At 29.0% G+C, this 20,518-nt stretch overlaps 1 protein-coding gene across 2 annotated transcripts in view; it reads left to right on the top strand.

Annotated features, from left to right (window-relative positions):
* The window catches only part of LOC107994803 (proton-coupled amino acid transporter-like protein pathetic), a 35,787-nt gene that overhangs the window by 8,442 nt on the left and 6,827 nt on the right, over nucleotides 1–20,518 (top strand). The window contains exons 1-2 of one of the 2 annotated variants that reach the window (XM_017051856.2): nucleotides 7,901–11,938; nucleotides 13,741–13,826. In XM_017051856.2, the coding sequence (XP_016907345.1) occupies nucleotides 11,861–11,938; nucleotides 13,741–13,826 (164 nt within the window). In that variant the 5' untranslated portion in view covers nucleotides 7,901–11,860. Of the gene's footprint in view, nucleotides 1–7,900; nucleotides 11,939–13,740; nucleotides 13,827–20,518 lie in introns of those variants that run through there. The other variant, XM_062080947.1, reaches the window with a different exon arrangement.

The following is a 20,518-nucleotide window of genomic DNA, read 5'->3' as shown; positions in this document are numbered from 1 at the left end:
TTTTAAATTCAGATCATTTAAGTATTTCCTCTTCGTTTCATCTTTTCCGATCAAGTTAATACAAACGTTGATTAATTTTGATTTAAAAAAAAGTCGTTAATAATACCGTTTTCAATAAAATGTCAGATTTTTTATCGCTTCCTGCTTAAAATGATAATAACCATAGTAACACATAAATTTTTGTTTCTTCACGGGCCGAATAATAAAATATCTATGTCATATATTTTTTTTTCCCCGTCCTTTTCAAGAATCTTCTTTTTTACAGTCATTCACAAATTCCAAGAATCACTTTTTATTTCCCAACGATGTTTCAAAAATTCTGTTCGTTTTTTGGGAACATTTTAATTTTTTTTTTTTTTCAATAATTTTTTCGTGGACTTGTAGAAATTTCTACGCATAAATTTTATTTTTTAATTGTAATTAAATACTATGAGAAAATTCACGAGATCTTTGAAGTCAATAGATTGCACTTTAACAATACAAATATTAATTTCATGCCATTGCCATTTTGAATTCGTTGAATTCATAAAGTGGAAAATGGAGATCCGTTCAAAAGAAAGTTTGCCTTCCTCTTGCATTAAATGAGTCATCGATGACCCACGCACTTTAGCATTTCACTTTGATATCTTGATGAAAACATAATCGTGTATTAAGAGAGAATTCATTTTATTAATTAAAATGTGTTTCACTTCAGTTCTCGCATTTCCGGTATACTTTGCTACAAACCGTCTGATCCAGTTTTAAGAAAAAAAAAGAAAAAAAAAGTAGCACCAATGATAAAATCTTTAATTGGAAAGAAACATTAATTTCTTCTATGATCTGTTTCGCTAAAACAGAATCAAACAACATGTATATTTAATTTTGAATTAGAATTTTATTTGATAATTTCATAGATGATTCACGTTACGTGAATCGAGATAGACACTAGCTTCTTTAATATCCATTCTTTAATATCACGATGCATGCTAAGGTTAGATAATTTATGCTTCTATATAAATTTTCTACGGCGCTAAATGATTCATTTTGCTTCTCTGTGCGTGTCTAGTCGTAATCCAAGCATATAATTTTATTAACAGAGAGAGATTCAGAGTAGACACCGAAGGGATAGTTCGTCCTTTAATCGCTTTCTTAGAAAAGAAATAAAAATCGTGGAAAGAGATTTTTCCCTCTTCATGATATCACGATTTTTCCAAAGTGTCATCAATGTGTTTCACTTCAGTTTTATCGAGTAAATATTCCAAAATATTTTTTAAGAAAAGTTGAACGATTATTCAAATTAATCACGTTATTCTCCTGTATATTAACATAACTGCAAGGTACACGTGATCGTTTTCCACGAAGGGTGGAATATTGTCAAGAGAGAAAGAAAGAAAGGTTATGTTCGATTGCCGACTAGGGCGAGTTCACCGATCTGAAAATAGCAGAAGTCACGCGAGTAGATATATGTACACTCTTATGCTACACTCTTGTTCAAAAGTTTTTGTCAAAATATGCTTTGTTTCTTGATACATGATATTACACGAATTTTAATCATAAAAAATTTTATGTAATTTTATACATATACAATGACGCGATACAGGTATAATCATTAGATTACATGATATATACGATACGCGAATAAGAAATAAGTATATTCGTGTTGAGACTTTTGAACAAGGATGTACATGCAAATATGTATGCAACGTTTAGAGTTCGTGGACTTGAAGAAACACAATATGCGGAACACGCATTGCGTAGAGCAACGTGGAACGATTGGTTTTAACACTCCATAGATATTGTGAACGAGATTAGAATTGATTGGAATGTATTATAATTCAGATAAAATAAACTCGTGTGATATGTGTTTAAATACATGATTGGACTAGAGATATATTATCTCTTAAATAGAAGATCTCTTGTAGAAGTTGAAAAATATGATTTGATCGATTAGAAAAGATTAGAAAAGAAATCTCTTTTCTGTTATTATATTTAAAAAAAAAAAAGAGAATATCTCTTTGAATAGAAGAGATATTTAATTTGGTATGAAACATCAAGATTTTACTTCATGTGAAAGCTACAGATATATATAATTTGTTCAGAAAAAATTGAAATATGTTTCTAATATGGATACTGTGTGCACCCACGCGTCAGGAAACAAAGAGGCCATCTTACGTGGCCAGTTTCGCACGATATATAAATTTTATAGTGGGTCATTGATAACTTTCGCGATATGTAATTCGTTATGAATCATTGCCAATTTATATATATATATATATATGTATGTATTATATATTATAAAATCGGTTTGTTCTTCGTGTTAATTTTCCACATTATTAACAGTTGAACACAATGAAGATAAAATAAATTGATAAAGAGAAAAAAATGTAAAGGAAAACAAAAAGAAAATAAATTGAATATAAAATAAATAATGTATCTGACTCATTACAGTAAACGATAATAGAATTAAATTACATTGTGCAAAAATGTAATCAAAAATTCTAATATATACAATAGAAATAACATTTATAATTATTAATTATAGTTTATAAATTAATAAAAATCAATTATTAGAATCACATACTTACGATACGTGTCGATATGTCCTAAGAGTATGATGCAATCGTAGAAATGGTTTCTTTTTGTTGGATTTATTCATCATAATCAAATTAAAAAGGTCAATGCTAACTAGTTTATAAACGCATTTGCGTCTTGAGATTCAGTAGTGAACTTAATGTCATATGTGATAACCCGAGACGCGCGCTATAATGCCATGTTCGCATTACATTATTTTCTTTTTCGTTGAAAATTCGTTGGCTGCTCACGAATTGTTCGCGAATAAGCAGTGTGAACGCGGCATAAGAACGTCGCGACACGTGTGCGTCAGGCCTGACAACATCGTGTTCGATCGTTGGGTTCACTGTTCTCCTAGAAGTAGAAATCACGCGAACGAGTCTCGAGACTATTCTTCTATTCACGAGCGATTTATGTATAGGGTAATTTCATAAATATCGTCGATCGATTTGCCAATTGAACCGTGCAAGCATTCACTCTCTATCGTCATACATCGTTTGTGTATTTCATTCAACTACATATAAAGTTTATTACACATAATTAATGTAGATACTTTTAATCTTGGATAATATTAATTCATACGTTTTCAAAATTTTATGTATTTATTGCACTTTTATGTACGAAATTATGTATATTTTATTTTACCGATTATTATTCTAATAATTTTTTATGGAATATTTAGCCGATTGTTGAATAAAAATTAATCAGATTGATATATAGGTTAGGTTTCGAGAATATTTTGGCTATGATAAAAAACCGAATCGCATATTAAGATAACGTTAGTGATTATAGTATAATAGTGAATATTGAATTGATTGGTTATGTTCACGAAGGGAAATACAAGCGAGTGATAAAAATGATATAGACATATCGTTATCTGATAAACTGGCACATTTTATATAGATAAGCTTGACGTTGTGTACAAACTTTTAGAAAGATATGCATTATACCTTATTCTGTATGAACAGTTGTGTCTACGGATAACTGTAATGCAGGAAACTGTGTTATGTAATGAATTGCTTAATTTATCACCTGGTTTTGCAATTAATTTATTCGAAAGAGGAAAGATAATAAAGATACATGAAATATCTTTGCAAAATTTTTCTGAATTTTTTTCTAATTATCAAATTTTTATTATCAATATTATGTAATTATTATTAAAATTAAATTTTGACATGATTATATAAAAAAATAATTTTATTTAATAAGCAAAATTATATTTCTGAAATATGAAGTTTTTAATTTTTATTTTATAATCCAATAGCTTTGAAATGAAATAGTAATAGAATATTTTCTTTGCATAGCATCAAGATTTATCTTTGAATTTTCAAGATATTTATCATTTTACAATATTATAATTGCAAATAGTAAACATAAACAATGAACTTAAAAAAAAATAATTTCAAACTAAGAAATTTATACAATATATATCACAATAAAACATACAAAAAATGCACATATTTTAACCAGTTAAAAATAAAACTGATCCATTCTTTGAATAAATTCATTTTTATCTTTATTGTAAAAAAATTTCCTTGTTATTCTGATTAAATTTACATAGAAATGACGGAAAGTTTATAGAACATACACATATGGTTTATTTGAGATTAGATAAGCAATTTGTGTTAGAAAAGATAAAACTGAATATCATCATTCATTTATAAACTTGAACAATGTGTCGTAACATTATTCACTTTTTTGTAATTATTAAGGCTAATCTTGCAATATTTAAATTTGCAATATCATGAATTTCTTAGAGCTAAATAACGTATATCTACTGTTGCAATCAATTCGTATTATAAATCAGTTTTATTGCAAATACATATACGAATATATGAAAGTTTTATCAAATTTGTTTTATCTTTATTCTTATTAAATCAAAGTCCATTGAACAAATTACATATATGTTACATCTTTGAAAAATACATAAAATATTTTTTAAAATATTAAATTTTTTTCGCCAATTAATTAAATAATCTATTTAAAAAATCAATTCATTTAAACTCACTTTAAAAGTCAATTCTTTTCTTTCTGAAATATTCACTCATCCAACTAAATATACATATTAGCCAAAAGTGTTAGAATGAGCAAAGTATTCTTGTCTTTACTCCATTCCGGATGCAATATTTCTTCATCTCTGCACAATATATAAACTATCGCACGTGTAAATCCAGCTTAAGACCATGACGGCCTCGCCTTCATGTCTGGCAAAAAGCACGCGATTAAATCAAGAAGGTCAATGCTGTTGTGGGGCAGAAATATCAGCAACAGCAACGATTCATCGCCCTATCTGTTTAATGTAGCTGATAATTCAGGGGCAGATGTAGAAAGAGTGTGCGCAGCCGTCCCACGCATGATCGCGCGCGCGTTACGCTGCACCAGATGAGGATGTGACGTTACTCTCAGATTTGTTAATTTGTTATGTACTGCGTTGGCCACGGTTGATTCTCATAATAAAACAACCGCGCGCGCGTGGACCAGTGAAACTCGAGAGAATTTGTCATTGAACTATAGTGATTCAACAAACGGATTCACCTCGAATCTGGGACCTCGAGACAAGTCCCTTAATCGCGCCCACAATTTCATTCAATGAAATGAACGAAGAGATAGTGGCTATTATTCTTGTTTAATCGTTTGAAATACTTTGCTCGATTTATATTTGGACGCGTTCCAATGGAATGACTGGTTTGTTGACATACGACCTCAAGATTTATATATTAATTACATATTAATTGAATGTAAAAGTGGGACGTTTCTTACAGTCGATAGGTTACAACAATAGATCGGTCATTGCATGTTAATAAATGGGATAAAAATGATTCACATGTTTTAAGGAATTATCAATAAATTCTATTTAAGATATGATAAGATATGAAAGATCTAGTACAAAATTTGTTCTAAAAAAAACTCGTGTTATTTACTTGTCGAATTTGAGTTTTTCTTAATTACCATTTACTCTTTTATATCCTCTTTTATGTTCTAACTGCAAGGAGAAGGTATAAAGTGAGTGGATGACTTTCACGTAGTGAGGAATATAGAAAAGGTTAGGTTAGCTCGTTCGGTTTTGATTTACCTGATAAGAAAAATATTTCATTTAATTATAGTTATAGTCAATATTATAGAATGAAATGCTCTTTTACTTTCTGTTTTCTAATTTATTCCAACTTTTAGCAATTATTTTTTATTCACAATTATAAATTTTTCATCAGTCTATGTTCTTTTTTTCTAATTCGTAGACAAGAATGGATGGTGATTTATATTTTCAGGCATACTTTCGATCGAGATTTTAATTATTTCATGACGACGTGATTATAGGCTGCCTATACATATTGTCATTAATGGTTATGTTGTCATTAAATATTAGATGGATTTAATGTAAATGAATTTGATATATTTTATGGCATTGATACGAATAGTAGTGAATAATAATATGAAAAGATTATTATAATTGGATCGTGACTATGCTGTTACCAGATCGTTATCGTAAATCATGGAACTAAATTACATCCCTTTCATTATAAACGTTCTGATTGAATTATAAAAATGCCGCTACATACTTAATCGGGAATTGCTCAACCATTTTAAATAAACATTAACGAGACATAATGTTTATTGTTAGCGCCGTCACATACTGGTTTCAAAGATGATATAGCAAATTTTTTGCAAATTTTGTTCGTATAAGATGATGTATACAGTTATATATAAAAAAATATTTCAGTAATTATAGAGATTTAAACTAACCCTTTCAAAGTTTTCATTCTTTCACAGCTTCCATTGATTCCAATAATTACATACGTAATTTCTTTGCCAATAATCCATGTATTTCAATCTACGTATTAAATAAAATCTCAATTAAATTCCTTCGATATCAATGAGACGTTCGAACAATCTTCTCAATTATATTTCAACGTAACTGAATCACAATCTAATTAAAGTATCCATTAAATCCCAATCTCGTATATTCATTCAAGAGAAGCATACCCATCCGATTAAGGTGATATATTTTAATGACTTCATAAAGACACACGCTGTGTCGTTATTACGTCGCAGGAAGCGAAAGATCGTTATAATGAAGCACGCATTAACGGGAAGCATCGAAATGTTGATCCAGCAAAGTATTGCTGAGCTTCATAATCATTCATGTAGGAACATGACGATAGAGGGCGACACGGGGCTAGTAAGTGAGATACATACGTTTATATATCGAAAGAGGGATCGACGCGACCAAGGCCTTGCAGTCTAATCAACCACGGTCATTCTATCATTAACATTAACATATGCATGAACAAATACGTCATAAGTTGAGATAACACGACAGACATGCATTATCCCTGCATTGTGTTATATTGTGCAATTGTACAAATAATTACGGAACAGCAAACGATTAGAAGCTTCCGCATGGCTGCTGTACGATTTCAGCTTTCATTTGCGATTTATACTTAATATCGAACGATCGGAGAACAATGAAATAGTTTACTTTCCGGTTTGTTTGAATACTTGGTACAGTTTATCGGTCTCTTCCTGTGTTTGGATAGTAAATGCTCTTTTCTTTTTCTTTTTTTTTCGTTTAGGTTAGGTTGATTCTTGTATGAATAAATATGAATATATGTAAAATATTTGAAAAATTATAAAATTTTTCACATATATATATATATATATATATATATATATATATTTATCTATAAAAGATTTAATTAAGATTTAAGATTTTTTCCTAATTATCAAAGTACGTATGTTGATTTGCACCACTCAAAAATATTTATATATATTGCAATATTTGTATCACTTGTTATTAAAAATTTATAATATTATTTTTTAAATATAATGTGAAAACAGTCAAGTTTATATAAAATTTCAAGAAAATTTTAAATTAGAAAAATACAAATTAAAAAAAGAAATATCATGCTTGTGAAATGACGTTTTCATTGTGGCGCCATGATTAAAATAATCTCGCAATGCGTGCCAACGTTTCACGAGCATGTACGATATAATCCAACTTGCGAATTCGAAAGGTGTGAGAGCGCCACAATTGATTTTTATAGGGTCGTTAAATATTTACGAGTTCTTATTTAATAACAAAGAACTTTGGAAAATAATGTGAGCTTTTGATAGCATTGGTTATGTTCAGGAATATACGCAGAAGTATACATTATTATGTTATTATCGTTATGATAACTCGTTAAATAATTAAGTAGATACTATTTTTAAAATATAACGAGTAATTAAGAGTATTTTCTTCATTGAAAAAGCATATTTGTTTTAAAATCTTCATGTTTTCTTGAAATTTGTTTTAGTATTACACTATGTTGATTGGAATGATTCATAATATTAAGAATAATAATTATGAACTTAAAAATTTTATTCCGATTGATTAAAAATTGATGATTTTTTAAAAAGAATTATAATTCAGTTCTTCACTTGTTTATTTATTTAGTCATTTTTTCTGATAGCTTTTATATAATGTGCAAGATCACTAATAATAATAGTATTTTTAATACTTTTTTAATATTATGGAAATTTAATTAAAAGTTTAATGAATAATATATATTTTAAAAAATGTACAAATTAAATATTAAATTATTTCTTTAAAAATCTTTCTCTTTCTTTTTTTAATATTAGAAATATTTTAAAAATTAATAATAAAAATCAAATATAATAGAATAAACTATAGATAAGAATAAATATAAGAGAATAGTCATTTATATAAACATATTTTTGCATTATAATTAATAGGCATAATTTTGAAATGAAACAAAATAATTAACTTCATAGTTTTAAGAAACGCTTAAACAAACTTATTCATGTTTCCTGTTAATTGACGTCTTTCCCCCTTTTTAATGTTACCACTGAAATAATCAATTTCATTTATATAATTATGAAACACTCCGATCAATGATGTTCTCGTTTACAAAATACGAATTTCTATATCAAATTTGTTGAGATTAGAATTTTTTATTTATTTTTTTTTTCTATCAAATTTTATCAAAGTAAACTTTACTAGCTATTTTCAAACAATCCACTTTTGAGAATAGTGTATTTATATAGAGAACGCTAATAAACGTTACATAATCTTTTATTAGACGTCTCTTTTATTAAACACATCTAAGATACGTTTTTAGCAAATCTATGATAAAATAAATATTGACAAGATAAATTGATTTATTCTTCGGATTTTGTGTTTATATAAATGTGTACAATTTAAAATGTAATAATTTAAAATGATATAATCCAAACAAAATGGACTCCATTATTTTGCCAAAAGTATCTACTCATCTTTAACATTACAAAAATAAATCTGAAATCCATCATTTTGACTAGTTTGGTAATAGATCTAGTGGTAAGAATAATATTCTTTAAGATCATAATACTATTTCTTCTAACCTAATCATTTATCTTTGAAAATCACTATTTTTTCAATTTTGATATTTAAAATTATAATTAACAAGTACAATACTTCACATTTAAATAAAATTAACTTTCTAAAATAATCTTTTCATTTATAGAAATAAAATTCATTGAAAAATTAATATTTCTTTTTTTTCTAACTTAATCTTCATATATCACAATATTTTTAATTCTAATCAAAATTTAAAAAGTCAACTAATATAAAATAACGTTCCGTTCGATTAAAAATATACATTTTTCAACAATTTATAAAATAGATCTCAAGATATTTTTGCAAATTTTGCAAATGGAAAGTATCTTTCGACGAGTACATTGCGGAGACCGAAATGAAGCAACATAGACGGCGCAGGATGTAAGTGCGGTGAAAATTCTATTTTCAGAATATCTCGCCACGAATTCCTCGGAATATCTTTAAACCATAGCATTTCTGACTCTCAATAAAAATAATTCTATAGATTCACGATGACTTTAATATCTTTCCACTTGCACGAGGTAAAATGTCAGATCGCTTGCGATTGTTTCCACTTGACTCGTACGAGATTAAATTTAGACCCAAATATCTCATATTTTTTTTTATAGAAATTCGATACACGGTAATCATTCTTATGATTAAACTTGTGCACGTACAAAATGTATCAATCGAATTCTTATTTTTACAATTTTAAAATTTTTTTTCTTTCGTGACCATCACATTTTATATGTGATGACTTATTTTATAATAATACGAATTGAAGTGTCTAATCGTACAAGAAGAAAAGAAGAAAAAGGAAGTTTGTATCATTATTCATAATCAAAGAAAAATTAACGTTACTTATGCTTAAGTGAATAAAACGAGAGATCCTATGGAGTGGAGTATCATGGATAATATTGAGTCCATTTGCAAAGTGCCATTTGCAATTGTTCCATTTGCAATAACAGGAACATTGATACTATTCACAACTAAACGAACTAAGTGCTCGTGTAAAGGGTGCTACCATTATACTTGCTATCATTTCATGAAGATACTCAATACGACTATCTATATAATTTCCTTTTTTTCTTACATAAAAATACAGATATATAAATTGCTATAGAAAAAAATTCATACCCCTATAATCGGAACTAATGAAAAGAAACTATCCTATTTTTCTAAAAATTTATATACAATAATGAAACGTAACATTGGACAGCAAAGAAATCTTGAATAAACATATTAACACGTTTTCTTTGCCAAAAAATTCCGCCATAATCCGTCTTTGCATAACTGACTTAGATTTTTATGAGACGTGACACATATTTCTTTTACATCGTGTCACGGGATCGGTATTCGGGAAAATATTCATCCAAAGAAATTTCGTTTCGCGAATTTTTATGCGACATTCGTACTTTCGTCGAAAATAGGAGGCGATAGATAATAACACGTCAAATTTCACGACATTTGAATGCATCAACAAATTGAGCGGCGCCTCCGCCAATTTTAAACGGGCGCGAAATTATGAAATGGAATTATTCAGTTTATAATTTATAGTTTCTATCTATACCTTCAGCTCATATTTCTCAATATGAAACGTATATCTAAACACGTCGCATTCACAGAAATACAAGCTCATTATTTCATTTGAATGCGATTTATAAATGTAAATTTCATCACCGGCTACTATTATTGTAAGAAATTATTATTCATTGGTCCATCTTATCCAGATATATAACATTTCTTAAATATATATACATATCAATTATCAATCAAATAAAATTCACGGCAACAATTTGTAATTTATACCAACCGGTGGTATAGATATATTGATCTGAAAATACACGTGGCAGATGCATAACGGATCATTATCGTACACGTCTCTCTAGAGGATAGATATAAAAATTCAAAAATTTTAAACTCCCCTAATTAAAATTCCGATGTTGTTAATCATCGTGAGGATACACCGAACATATTATATTTCCCTCCGTTGGAAAATCCGCCAATCGGATCAAACTAGAAGGAAAAAAGGATCGATAATTATCGGCGGAAACCCACTGTTTCCAATTAGAGTAGTCTTTTTATACAGTGGCCGAGGTGAACGCAGATGTGACGCGGATGCGTTTATCAATCGCATAGTTCAAACAGAGCTTCTATTAAGCTTGGTTAGCGGTCAGGCACAAAGAGTGAAACACAGAGGTAGAACGAGACAAGCTGCTCACGTGAAACTGCCACGTCTATTTGCTCTTCCTATTTTCGTAGCCGTTTGGTATATAAAGAGCCCGTCCTCGGGACATTGCCGAAAGATTTGGCAGCGATCCGCGGTTTTCTGCGCCGCGGCACTTGCTGCGCCGTAGATAGAGTCGCTAGAGAAGACGAACGCGAGCATAGTTTACCGGGAGGAATCGTGCCGGATGTGTTGCGTCCGCCGTGCTTGCCGTCGTCCATCCTTTAGATAGATCTCCCTCCCTTCCGAGCTTTCTTTCCTACCACCAACTGGAATAATGGAGAATCGCGCCTCTCGTGATGTTTCCGCGATTCCGTCCAATTGTCGCCGAAGAGGGGAAGGATCGGTTTAGAAAGATCGACCTGTGAATCGGTTGAATTGAATTGAATTGAATTCGCTCGAAACTGAAACCCACGTGCTCTGGGCCGGCGAGTCTTTTCGGCGAGTGGTGGCTCCTTCCCCCTCGTGATCCTGATCGGACGTAATAATAACGGTTGCCAGCTACTCGGGCCGAAGAATTGGATCTCGCTCGAGACGACGCGCGATACACATATTTGGCGCTAATGGAAGATAAATAAAACACGTGGTGATACGTGGCAATATAATAATAATAAAGGAAAGGATCTTTGGAAAATAGGGGGGAGAGAGAGAGAGGGAAAGTGTGTGGGGTGGTATTCGAAAATTGGTAAACGGGAGGAATGGTGGAGGAGGCACGTTGATTAGACATAATGGGAAATACGGACAGCGTCCACGACGTGGAGATGAACTCCTTGTCCAATGCAGACAATGATCGTCCTTACATCAAGGTGATTATATTGTGATTTACCAATTTTTTGTCATTGTTGCATAGCGCAGTGTTGTTGTTGTTGATTGAGTGGAATGATCGAGCAGGTTACATTTTTTACAAGTGCATTAATGGTGTTGATAATGTGCCGATCTCTTCGAAAAGATAATATAAATATGTTGTATTTTCAATTCGAGCAATTGAAATTTCTAAATTGGGAAAATAAGGAAAGGAGCAAAATGGAGCAACAGGAGTTTTCGTGTTCGTTCATTACGAAAGAGCATTATTGACAGGTTGAACAGGTTGTAGACCACGAAGCAATATTGATGTCTAGTTTAGCACGAGAGTTAGTTAAACAAAAATGCAAATATATGCAACTACATTTGCAAATATCTTGACGCACTGATACCACACGTTGCACCATTTACGTGGAACAGGGACTATTTTTAAACTGCGTAAACAATATTTCTATTTTTCATATTTCATATTCTTTTTTTTTTTAAATTTACTAATTTTGCTTCTACAAATCTTCGATACAATGTTATATATTTTAATAAATTAAACATGATCACTTGTCTCATGTTATTAATATGATATTAATATCGTGTATTTGCACGATAAATGCTTATCTCTGAGATTTGAGCATAGTTCAATAAAATTGAAATCTGCACTGATATTTATCTACTTTGTTCTAGTTGCTATTTTATTTCAACTTATGTTTCAATTTCCCGCCAAATGTACAGCAGGATAATTTTACAAATTGTATCAAGTATAATTAATGATTAGTTTATTATTTTTTAATTCTTTTACTTTACTTCCGTGCCTCTTCAATCGTTGAAATTATTTTTTTATTTTTATCGAGAAAGTAAATTTTTGGTTAGTTTTAACATTTTTTTTTTTTTTTTTTTGGCATTTACCAGACGAGTTACTTCATTTTGACTTATTTTTAAATGCACGTGTGGGAGACATTTATAATCCAGAAACGACCCAGTTAATGGATCAAAATAGAAAATTGAAGTTTTGTTTGAAAAGAGAAGAACAATAGGAGTAAGATACAATAATATACAATAAAAATGACTGGTTGTTTATGGTACTAGCAATGGTTTCAAGAAAAGATTGGCCGTTCATTCAATTCAAAATATTTACTCTCAACGATCGTAATAATAAAATTTATCCACGTTGATTGGCAATGTGATTCAAAAGTTGATAAATATTTTTTTCTAAAATTAAGATAATTACAGAAAACGATGATTCATATATCATCATAAAAGAAAATCGCTAAATTTCTTCTTTTTTAATATTCGTCAATAAAACGTATTAATGAAAATTCGTGCAAGATACATTGCACGATGTGCAAAAGAATGTGATAATAATACAATAAGAACATCACAGCTTTTTGATAATTATTGTCTAATCGCAATTTCATTGTTCATCAAAGTAGTTACATACAGTTGAATAATGTGCACGTTACGTATAAATTAGGATAATTTCCAGCACTCGTGTATTTCAGTTTCGGTGAGCATATCTACACCTTATATTTTTTTTTTCTTCAACGAAATAAATACTTTTTATATTTTCGATAACACGAACATGCTGAAACACTGATGAATCCAAATATTTTAATAACGAATGCAATACTATTTTTTTAATATTTTTAATATCTAAAATATATAAATAAAATATTTCCTTTGTGAGGCAAATTTTACTTGTTGAGAAACAGTGTTTTAAATTAAATAACAATCGATAAAATTCTTAATGTTGGTGCAATGAAAAATTATAAAATAACGAATGACAATGATTGAATATTTTTTCTATCTGTTACAGAGAACACCAATGCGCCCAATGATAGCGGAATACGACCCAAAGAAGCACGGTGTGAAAACAGAACTGTCAGACACGGTTCTAGTCAAGTAAGTGAGAAAACTTGGTTTACGAAACCGACGCGAACGAACGGTTCAACGATAGTCGAGCAATTCACTATCTGCTACCACGACCAATCATCACCATTGCTTTCTTGCCAAACTCAAATGCTCCGCGCTCAAGCAAACGTGAGTGACAATCCGAGGATCATATATTGTGCATTATATCGTATATATGTGTATTCTCTCATTCTCTGTGCTCTTTGATATCATATTTAGTATATACATATACATATATATATATATTTCTTCAATATATATATTATATTTGTTTAATATGTATTATATATTCTATAATATTACAAATAACTTCACAACTAGTTCATGTATACCGCCTGTGATCGCTAACGTAGAATTCGTAGCGTAGCTGGCACCAGGGATGCTTGACGATTGTCCGCCGAATCGTGATTGATATCGCTGGTTTGTGCAAAAAAAAACGAGCTTCTTCCATTTTATTTAATGTCCGGCTGCCATGCACTCGTGCATTTGACGATTTTATTTTCCATTCTTTCATTTTCCCGCTTCTTTTTCGTGATTTTTTTCCATCCAAAAAAAAAAAAAAAAATAGTTTTTAAGATAACACAAGATGATTTTGTAAAACGTATTTTGTAACGTTACATCTTCTTGCATATATCATACCGAATGACGATAAATTCGTATTATACGATTATTTGTCTTTTGTAATGTCCTTTTTTTTTTCTTATCATGGAAGTATTATCAGAATTTTTTAAATATTCATGAATATTAAGAAATAGATAAAAAAATGCGTAGATCGAAAATTTTAATGTGTTAATTCAAATTGAGTTAAATTTATTCACATTTACAATGTTTCGTAAGTGAAATATTATTAAAAAAATTATGAAAAGAGTTTTGGCAGCGTATAATGTAGATATTGTTTCGTATATTTTATTTTATATTGATTATATTACTTTTAAAATCGATATCAGTTAATTCACGAGTCATGCAATTTATGAAAATTTGAATACGTGTAATGAAATTAAATTAAACTGATTAAATTTCAAAATAGAATTATAATAATGAATTTAAAATTCCATTGATATAATTAGTTAGATAATTCTTCGTTAAATGGTACGAAATTATATAATACCAGTTATCACGAAGTAATATCATCAAGTAAAAATAGAATTTGATAACGATTTTAAACTGTAATTAATAAATAATTATAATAAATTAATATTATTTAAATACTATATGCATGTATTCATAAAAATATAAATATTTTTATGAAATTTACGCAAGCAATATTATAGTATATATAATATAATATACATTTCACCATAATTATAGGTTAGGTTTGTTCAATCCTAATTTTCAAAACAAAATTATTGTTGTTATATATTCTTATTTTTATTTTCAATTAATAAATTGTAATAAGATTTAAATTTAAAATAAGGAACAAAACAAAATAAAATACAGAGAAATCACAATATACATAAATAATGCATGAAAGAGCCAATTTTCCGCACAAACGAGCGATTCTATAGATTTAGCGGCAAGACGACGAAATTCTTGGATCCTTTGCGCACAAGATGGAATTCCTCCTTACTGCACTTTTAAATAATATTTTTCCACGGTCTTTTTGTTTCTTCCTGTCATTTTAAATAATTCACACTATCCGTCTTCGTGTTTCTTATTGCGGCGTTACGTTACGTTATATAAGTTAGGTTCCACGTTCAATAATCGATCAATTTCAATGTGACAAATTGTATAACCTAAAAATGATCGTATAACAAGAGAGAATGGATAATTAGAAATCTTGGAATTATTTACGATTATTATTCTTCGTTTTTTTTCTCGATATATATAAATATATATATACATAATTAAATTTATAATGCACAATTATTGCTTCAATGGAAACACGGTTTAATCTTTTTTAGTGGAACATCAATTCATGCGAAACACCTGTTGAGTAACACATCATTTTAATTGTCACGTGTTTTGAAGTTTCATGCAGGAAGTAATTAATGACAAGGTCGGTTCAAAGAGTATATTTCATAATGGAAAAGCTACTGCTATTATTCTTTTTATAAAAGGAAATGGATTATCTCTGTGGATTAATCTTTTACGCGCTTCTTAATACATAAACGTAAGCTATTCATTACTCGCGATAGTTATTAAAATTAAAATGATAATTACGTAAATGGGATTGTAATATAAAATTATTAACACTATCATATAAGTTTAATTAATTTGAATTAATAATGATTTCGAAATTTTATAAGAGGGAAAAAGATTTATATTTATTTTTTTTTTTTATCATTAAAATTTAAAAAATTTCAAAAAGAAGTCACGTGTTTTTTTTTTATAATAAAAAATTTTAAATTTATGAAAAGATAAAGAGTGAGGATAGAGATACAAAATATAAAAAACAAGGTGCAGAAAGGAGAGAATCCTCGCGGTTTCTTCGTAATTGAGGCCATGCGGTGTGCAAACAAATATGAACTATGTTCCTCTGAAGGATTCTAATAAAGATGAAATCTGTCTTTACTATATAATATGTGCATTTATATGATTCCAGACTTGCGTATAAACTGCGGGCATAGATTCGGGCTCTATGAAAGTGCTCTGCGAATAATGTGAAAGTGACAAAAATATAAAACATAAAAAAAAAAAATAAAAATAAAAATATAAAAATATATATACATATACGGTACACCGTTTTAAGAGAAAGAAACGGCACGGTCTCTTTGATGGACGATCGCGGGTTCAAAACGCGGTTTATATCGAGACGGTTTTGTTACGATTGACGTGTACTGGCGCCGTTCGATTGAGCAACGGTGAAACGCTTCGTCAAACGAAACAAAAAAAAAATAATAATAACAATAATAATAAAAAAACGAAAAAAGAAACATTGGAACATTAAAAATCAACAAAAACGAAAATAAATAAAAATTAGAATCAAAAAAAAAAAAAAAAACGTGATCGGAGTTTCGCGACTAGACGCAAACGCGACACAAACTTACCGACGGACGATATCGAAAAAATTACGGAAACGAACGAAAATTAACGGAAAAAAAAAAAAAAAAAAGAATCAAAAAGAAAGAAAGAAAAAGAGATAAATCTTTTTCGGACGTCGTGCGACCTCATCTTGTCCGAAATCATTAAAAAAAAAAAACCAAACAAAATCAAAAACCAAAAAAATTGCAAAATTGGCATTGAAAATAAATACACGATCGATTTGATGTGCGTAAAAGAAAAAACGAGTCACAACAACGGAAAAAAAAAACAAAAAAAATGCGGAATGAAATTTAAAAGTACCGAAAACCAATAATATTACTAAATAATAATTTAAAAAAAAGAAAACAAAACACGCTCGGCGAGAAGTGTAAAAAATGTCAGAAATGAAAGAAGGCTTGTTAGTCGTCGTACTGCGTCGTGGCGCTGGGCGTCGCGGTGATGCAGTGCGGTGGTTGCAGCTACCTCTAAGCCTGATCGCGACGCGTGAACTCTTGTCACGTGTAACGTGACACATACAGACCTACTACTACTACTACTCTACTACTACTACTACTACTACTATTCCTATTTCGGAGCTTTCTCGACTAAGAAAGCTTCGCACGACTAAGGAGAGAAACTACCGCACCTAAATGGGTACCTATATGCCTACACACCTACCTTTTTACAAAATTGTATTTTTCTCTTTTTTTTTTTTCCCCCCCTAGTACATTATCTAAGTATCTCTCGTTATTATACACATGAATATACACACAAATATACGCACACGTGCTACGTGATTGTATAAGTTACGATAAATGATCGGATAATATTAAAAGCTGACTAAATTTTGAATGATAACGCTCGAACGACCGATTGTCCATCTCGTCTAAATAGATTTGCTCGTTTTTTCCGTGCTGATCATAGTCAAAACTGTACTCTTATTCGAGATCGATCGTGATCCAAATTTCGATAATTTTACGGGATATGTACGTTATATTATACGTACATATATCAAGGAAAAGTGCATGGTTATACGTATTTATTATTTAAGAATAAAATTTATTATTCGTGATAGCTTGTCAGAAATAGGAAAAAATTTTTTAATTGTTTATTATGTTAGTTTGAATTTGCAATAGCTGGACTTTTTTGTAATTCATTATAAAAAAATATTTTAACAATTTTATTACAATTTGTCTCAATAAATTGATTAGAATAAAAGAAATAAAATTTTTTAAATTTCAAATTTCAAATTTTAAATAAAAAATGTATGGAAAATTTATTATAGAATTAAAAATAGAATATTAAATATCAAATCTTGAACATTTCATTGGTCTGACATCAATTAAATATTCAAAACTTGATTGTTATTTTATTTTCCTATTTTAACTTGAAAAATATTAGATGCATAAATAATATCATTTGGCACGAATTTTTGAATTATTATTAATAAAAAAACGTCACATGTTTTATTATTTCATTATTATGAAATTAAGTTATTAATAAATAAAGTAAAGTAAAGAACAAAGGATTTATTAATATTAAAATATTTCCAATATTTCATTATATATTAGTCATTTTTATGTTTTAACATTAAATTATAGCTAATCTAATATTAGTAAAAACTATTAATATTTTTTCAAATAATAATTTTTATTATTCCAAGAATCGAAACAATCAATCAATCAATTTTAGTTTCACCAATCCATCATTATTCAATAATAAATCGAGTGATGAAATCATGCTTCTTAAAATTCTAGAATACAATTTTGCAAAAGATTATTGTTCTAATTTTATCGTATAAAATAAATCTTGCCAAATTTTATCTCATAAAACACGTTGCGTCATGCACTTTTTCTTTTTCCGTTAAAATAAATAGAATAAACCTCGTGTTATTCGTACAATACGATACGAAATGAGAATCGAATTAGGATTAAAAAAAAAAAATTAATAACAAAAAAAAAAAGAAAAAAAAGAGAACAAAAAAATATGCGTCGAAATTTTAGAGAGATTTTTGATCGATCTTTCGTTATTTCTATCGATTTCCTCGATATATATTCCCTTGATATGAACATACGGAAAGTTGGGCGACAGGGAGAATATTGAAGAGACCGTTTGCTTATAAAAACGCGCGTAAAAATTGATTGAATTAAATGGTTATTCAATTACGGAGTATTTTACAACATCAAATGCATCATCGAGTGATTGAGTTTGCTGATGAAATTTGTTTTATTTGGAAAGTTTAATCGATTAGAATTGGCATTTGATGAAATGCATCAATTGTATAATCTCGTAAAGGAGCCAGGGAGTAACGTCGTTCATTTATGAAAATTAATTAATAGAATTCAATTATTTTAAGATTGTTATATAATTGATTACGATTTGAAAAAAATAACGTTATTTTTTTTAACGATATAAAATATAATAGTAAAATCAATATAAATTCAAAAAAAAATTTTACCAATGCAATTCCATTAAATGTTATCATTAAACTAATAAAAAATTAAGAAGTAAATAAACATATCATTATACGCATAGAATACAAAATAGATATTTTAAAAATGTGTTTTTGCTTTTGACATTATTCGCTGGCGCCTTCAATATGCAACAAATTCACGCTTGCAGCATAATTTTAAACGCACAGCGTGAAGAAAAATGACAAATTTATTTGAGACTATACAGTGCAAAAACTGTTTCATCTACGAAATATTGCAGTAAGCAGTACCCTCATTGCTAACTTCATGTTCTCTATTATTAAATTAATGCGTGTTACGAGTCTACAGCTTTTGCCTAATTAAAACGCGTAGATTTCGCCCACAAAACCATATCTGTATCGTGCTATCATCAACCTCGTTAATGCTATGTTTTATTTATAAGCACGCGTTCAATGGCGTAGTCAGATTCTTGATTTTGTTCCTATTTTCTTTCTTTTTTTTAATTAAATGTATTTAGTACTTTTTTTTTTTTAAATAAAATTAGATTATTTAATATTCTTAGATTAATTTAATTATACATAGTGAAGTTTGAGAAATAAACATACATAAAGATAAATGTAATTGTTGATAGCCTCAAACATAATAAAAACATTTTTAACAACTTTTCATGCAATATAATATACATAGCATTGATGAGTTATAAACATCACTTTGAGTTAAAGTCTGATTTATTTTTGACACGAAATAAGTTAGTTATTCAATATAGCGTAAAATTCAATATTTTATTATTATAAAATTTTAAAATGTCAAAATTCAATTTAATTTTTAAAATATAGTAATTACAAATTAAATTTAATTAAAAAATGAATATTAATATAAAAAATCAGATTCTAAATAAATCATTCCAATCACATTTGACTACGCCATTTGCGCAAGCTTTATCGCGTCTAGTTACTCTATAAACCGATTACAAACACTTCGATCCTCTCTGTTCCCCCACTGATCCTTGTAAATACGTGGTGTGCATATTGCGCGACTACAAAAATAAAAATCTCTCATATGTTACTCTGCACTATTCCCGCATAAATATACCTCTTTTTTTTCTTTTTTTTTTCTTTCGTAACCGTATACAGAAACATTCGCATAATCGATATGTCAAGAAAAATACGTTCTGCATACTTACGTCGTCATGAATCCTCACGACACATCTATATTCGCGATCTCAAAACTATGATAATATCCCTTCTAATATAAAAATGAAAACCTTTAACGAGACCGGATACTAACAAT

Source organism: Apis cerana, linkage group LG1, assembly GCF_029169275.1.
Source record: "Apis cerana isolate GH-2021 linkage group LG1, AcerK_1.0, whole genome shotgun sequence".
In the NCBI taxonomy this organism is placed as follows: domain Eukaryota; kingdom Metazoa; phylum Arthropoda; class Insecta; order Hymenoptera; family Apidae; genus Apis; species Apis cerana.
The sequence above is the reverse complement of the archived record's forward strand: the minus strand, read 5'-3'. Positions and strand labels throughout refer to the sequence as shown.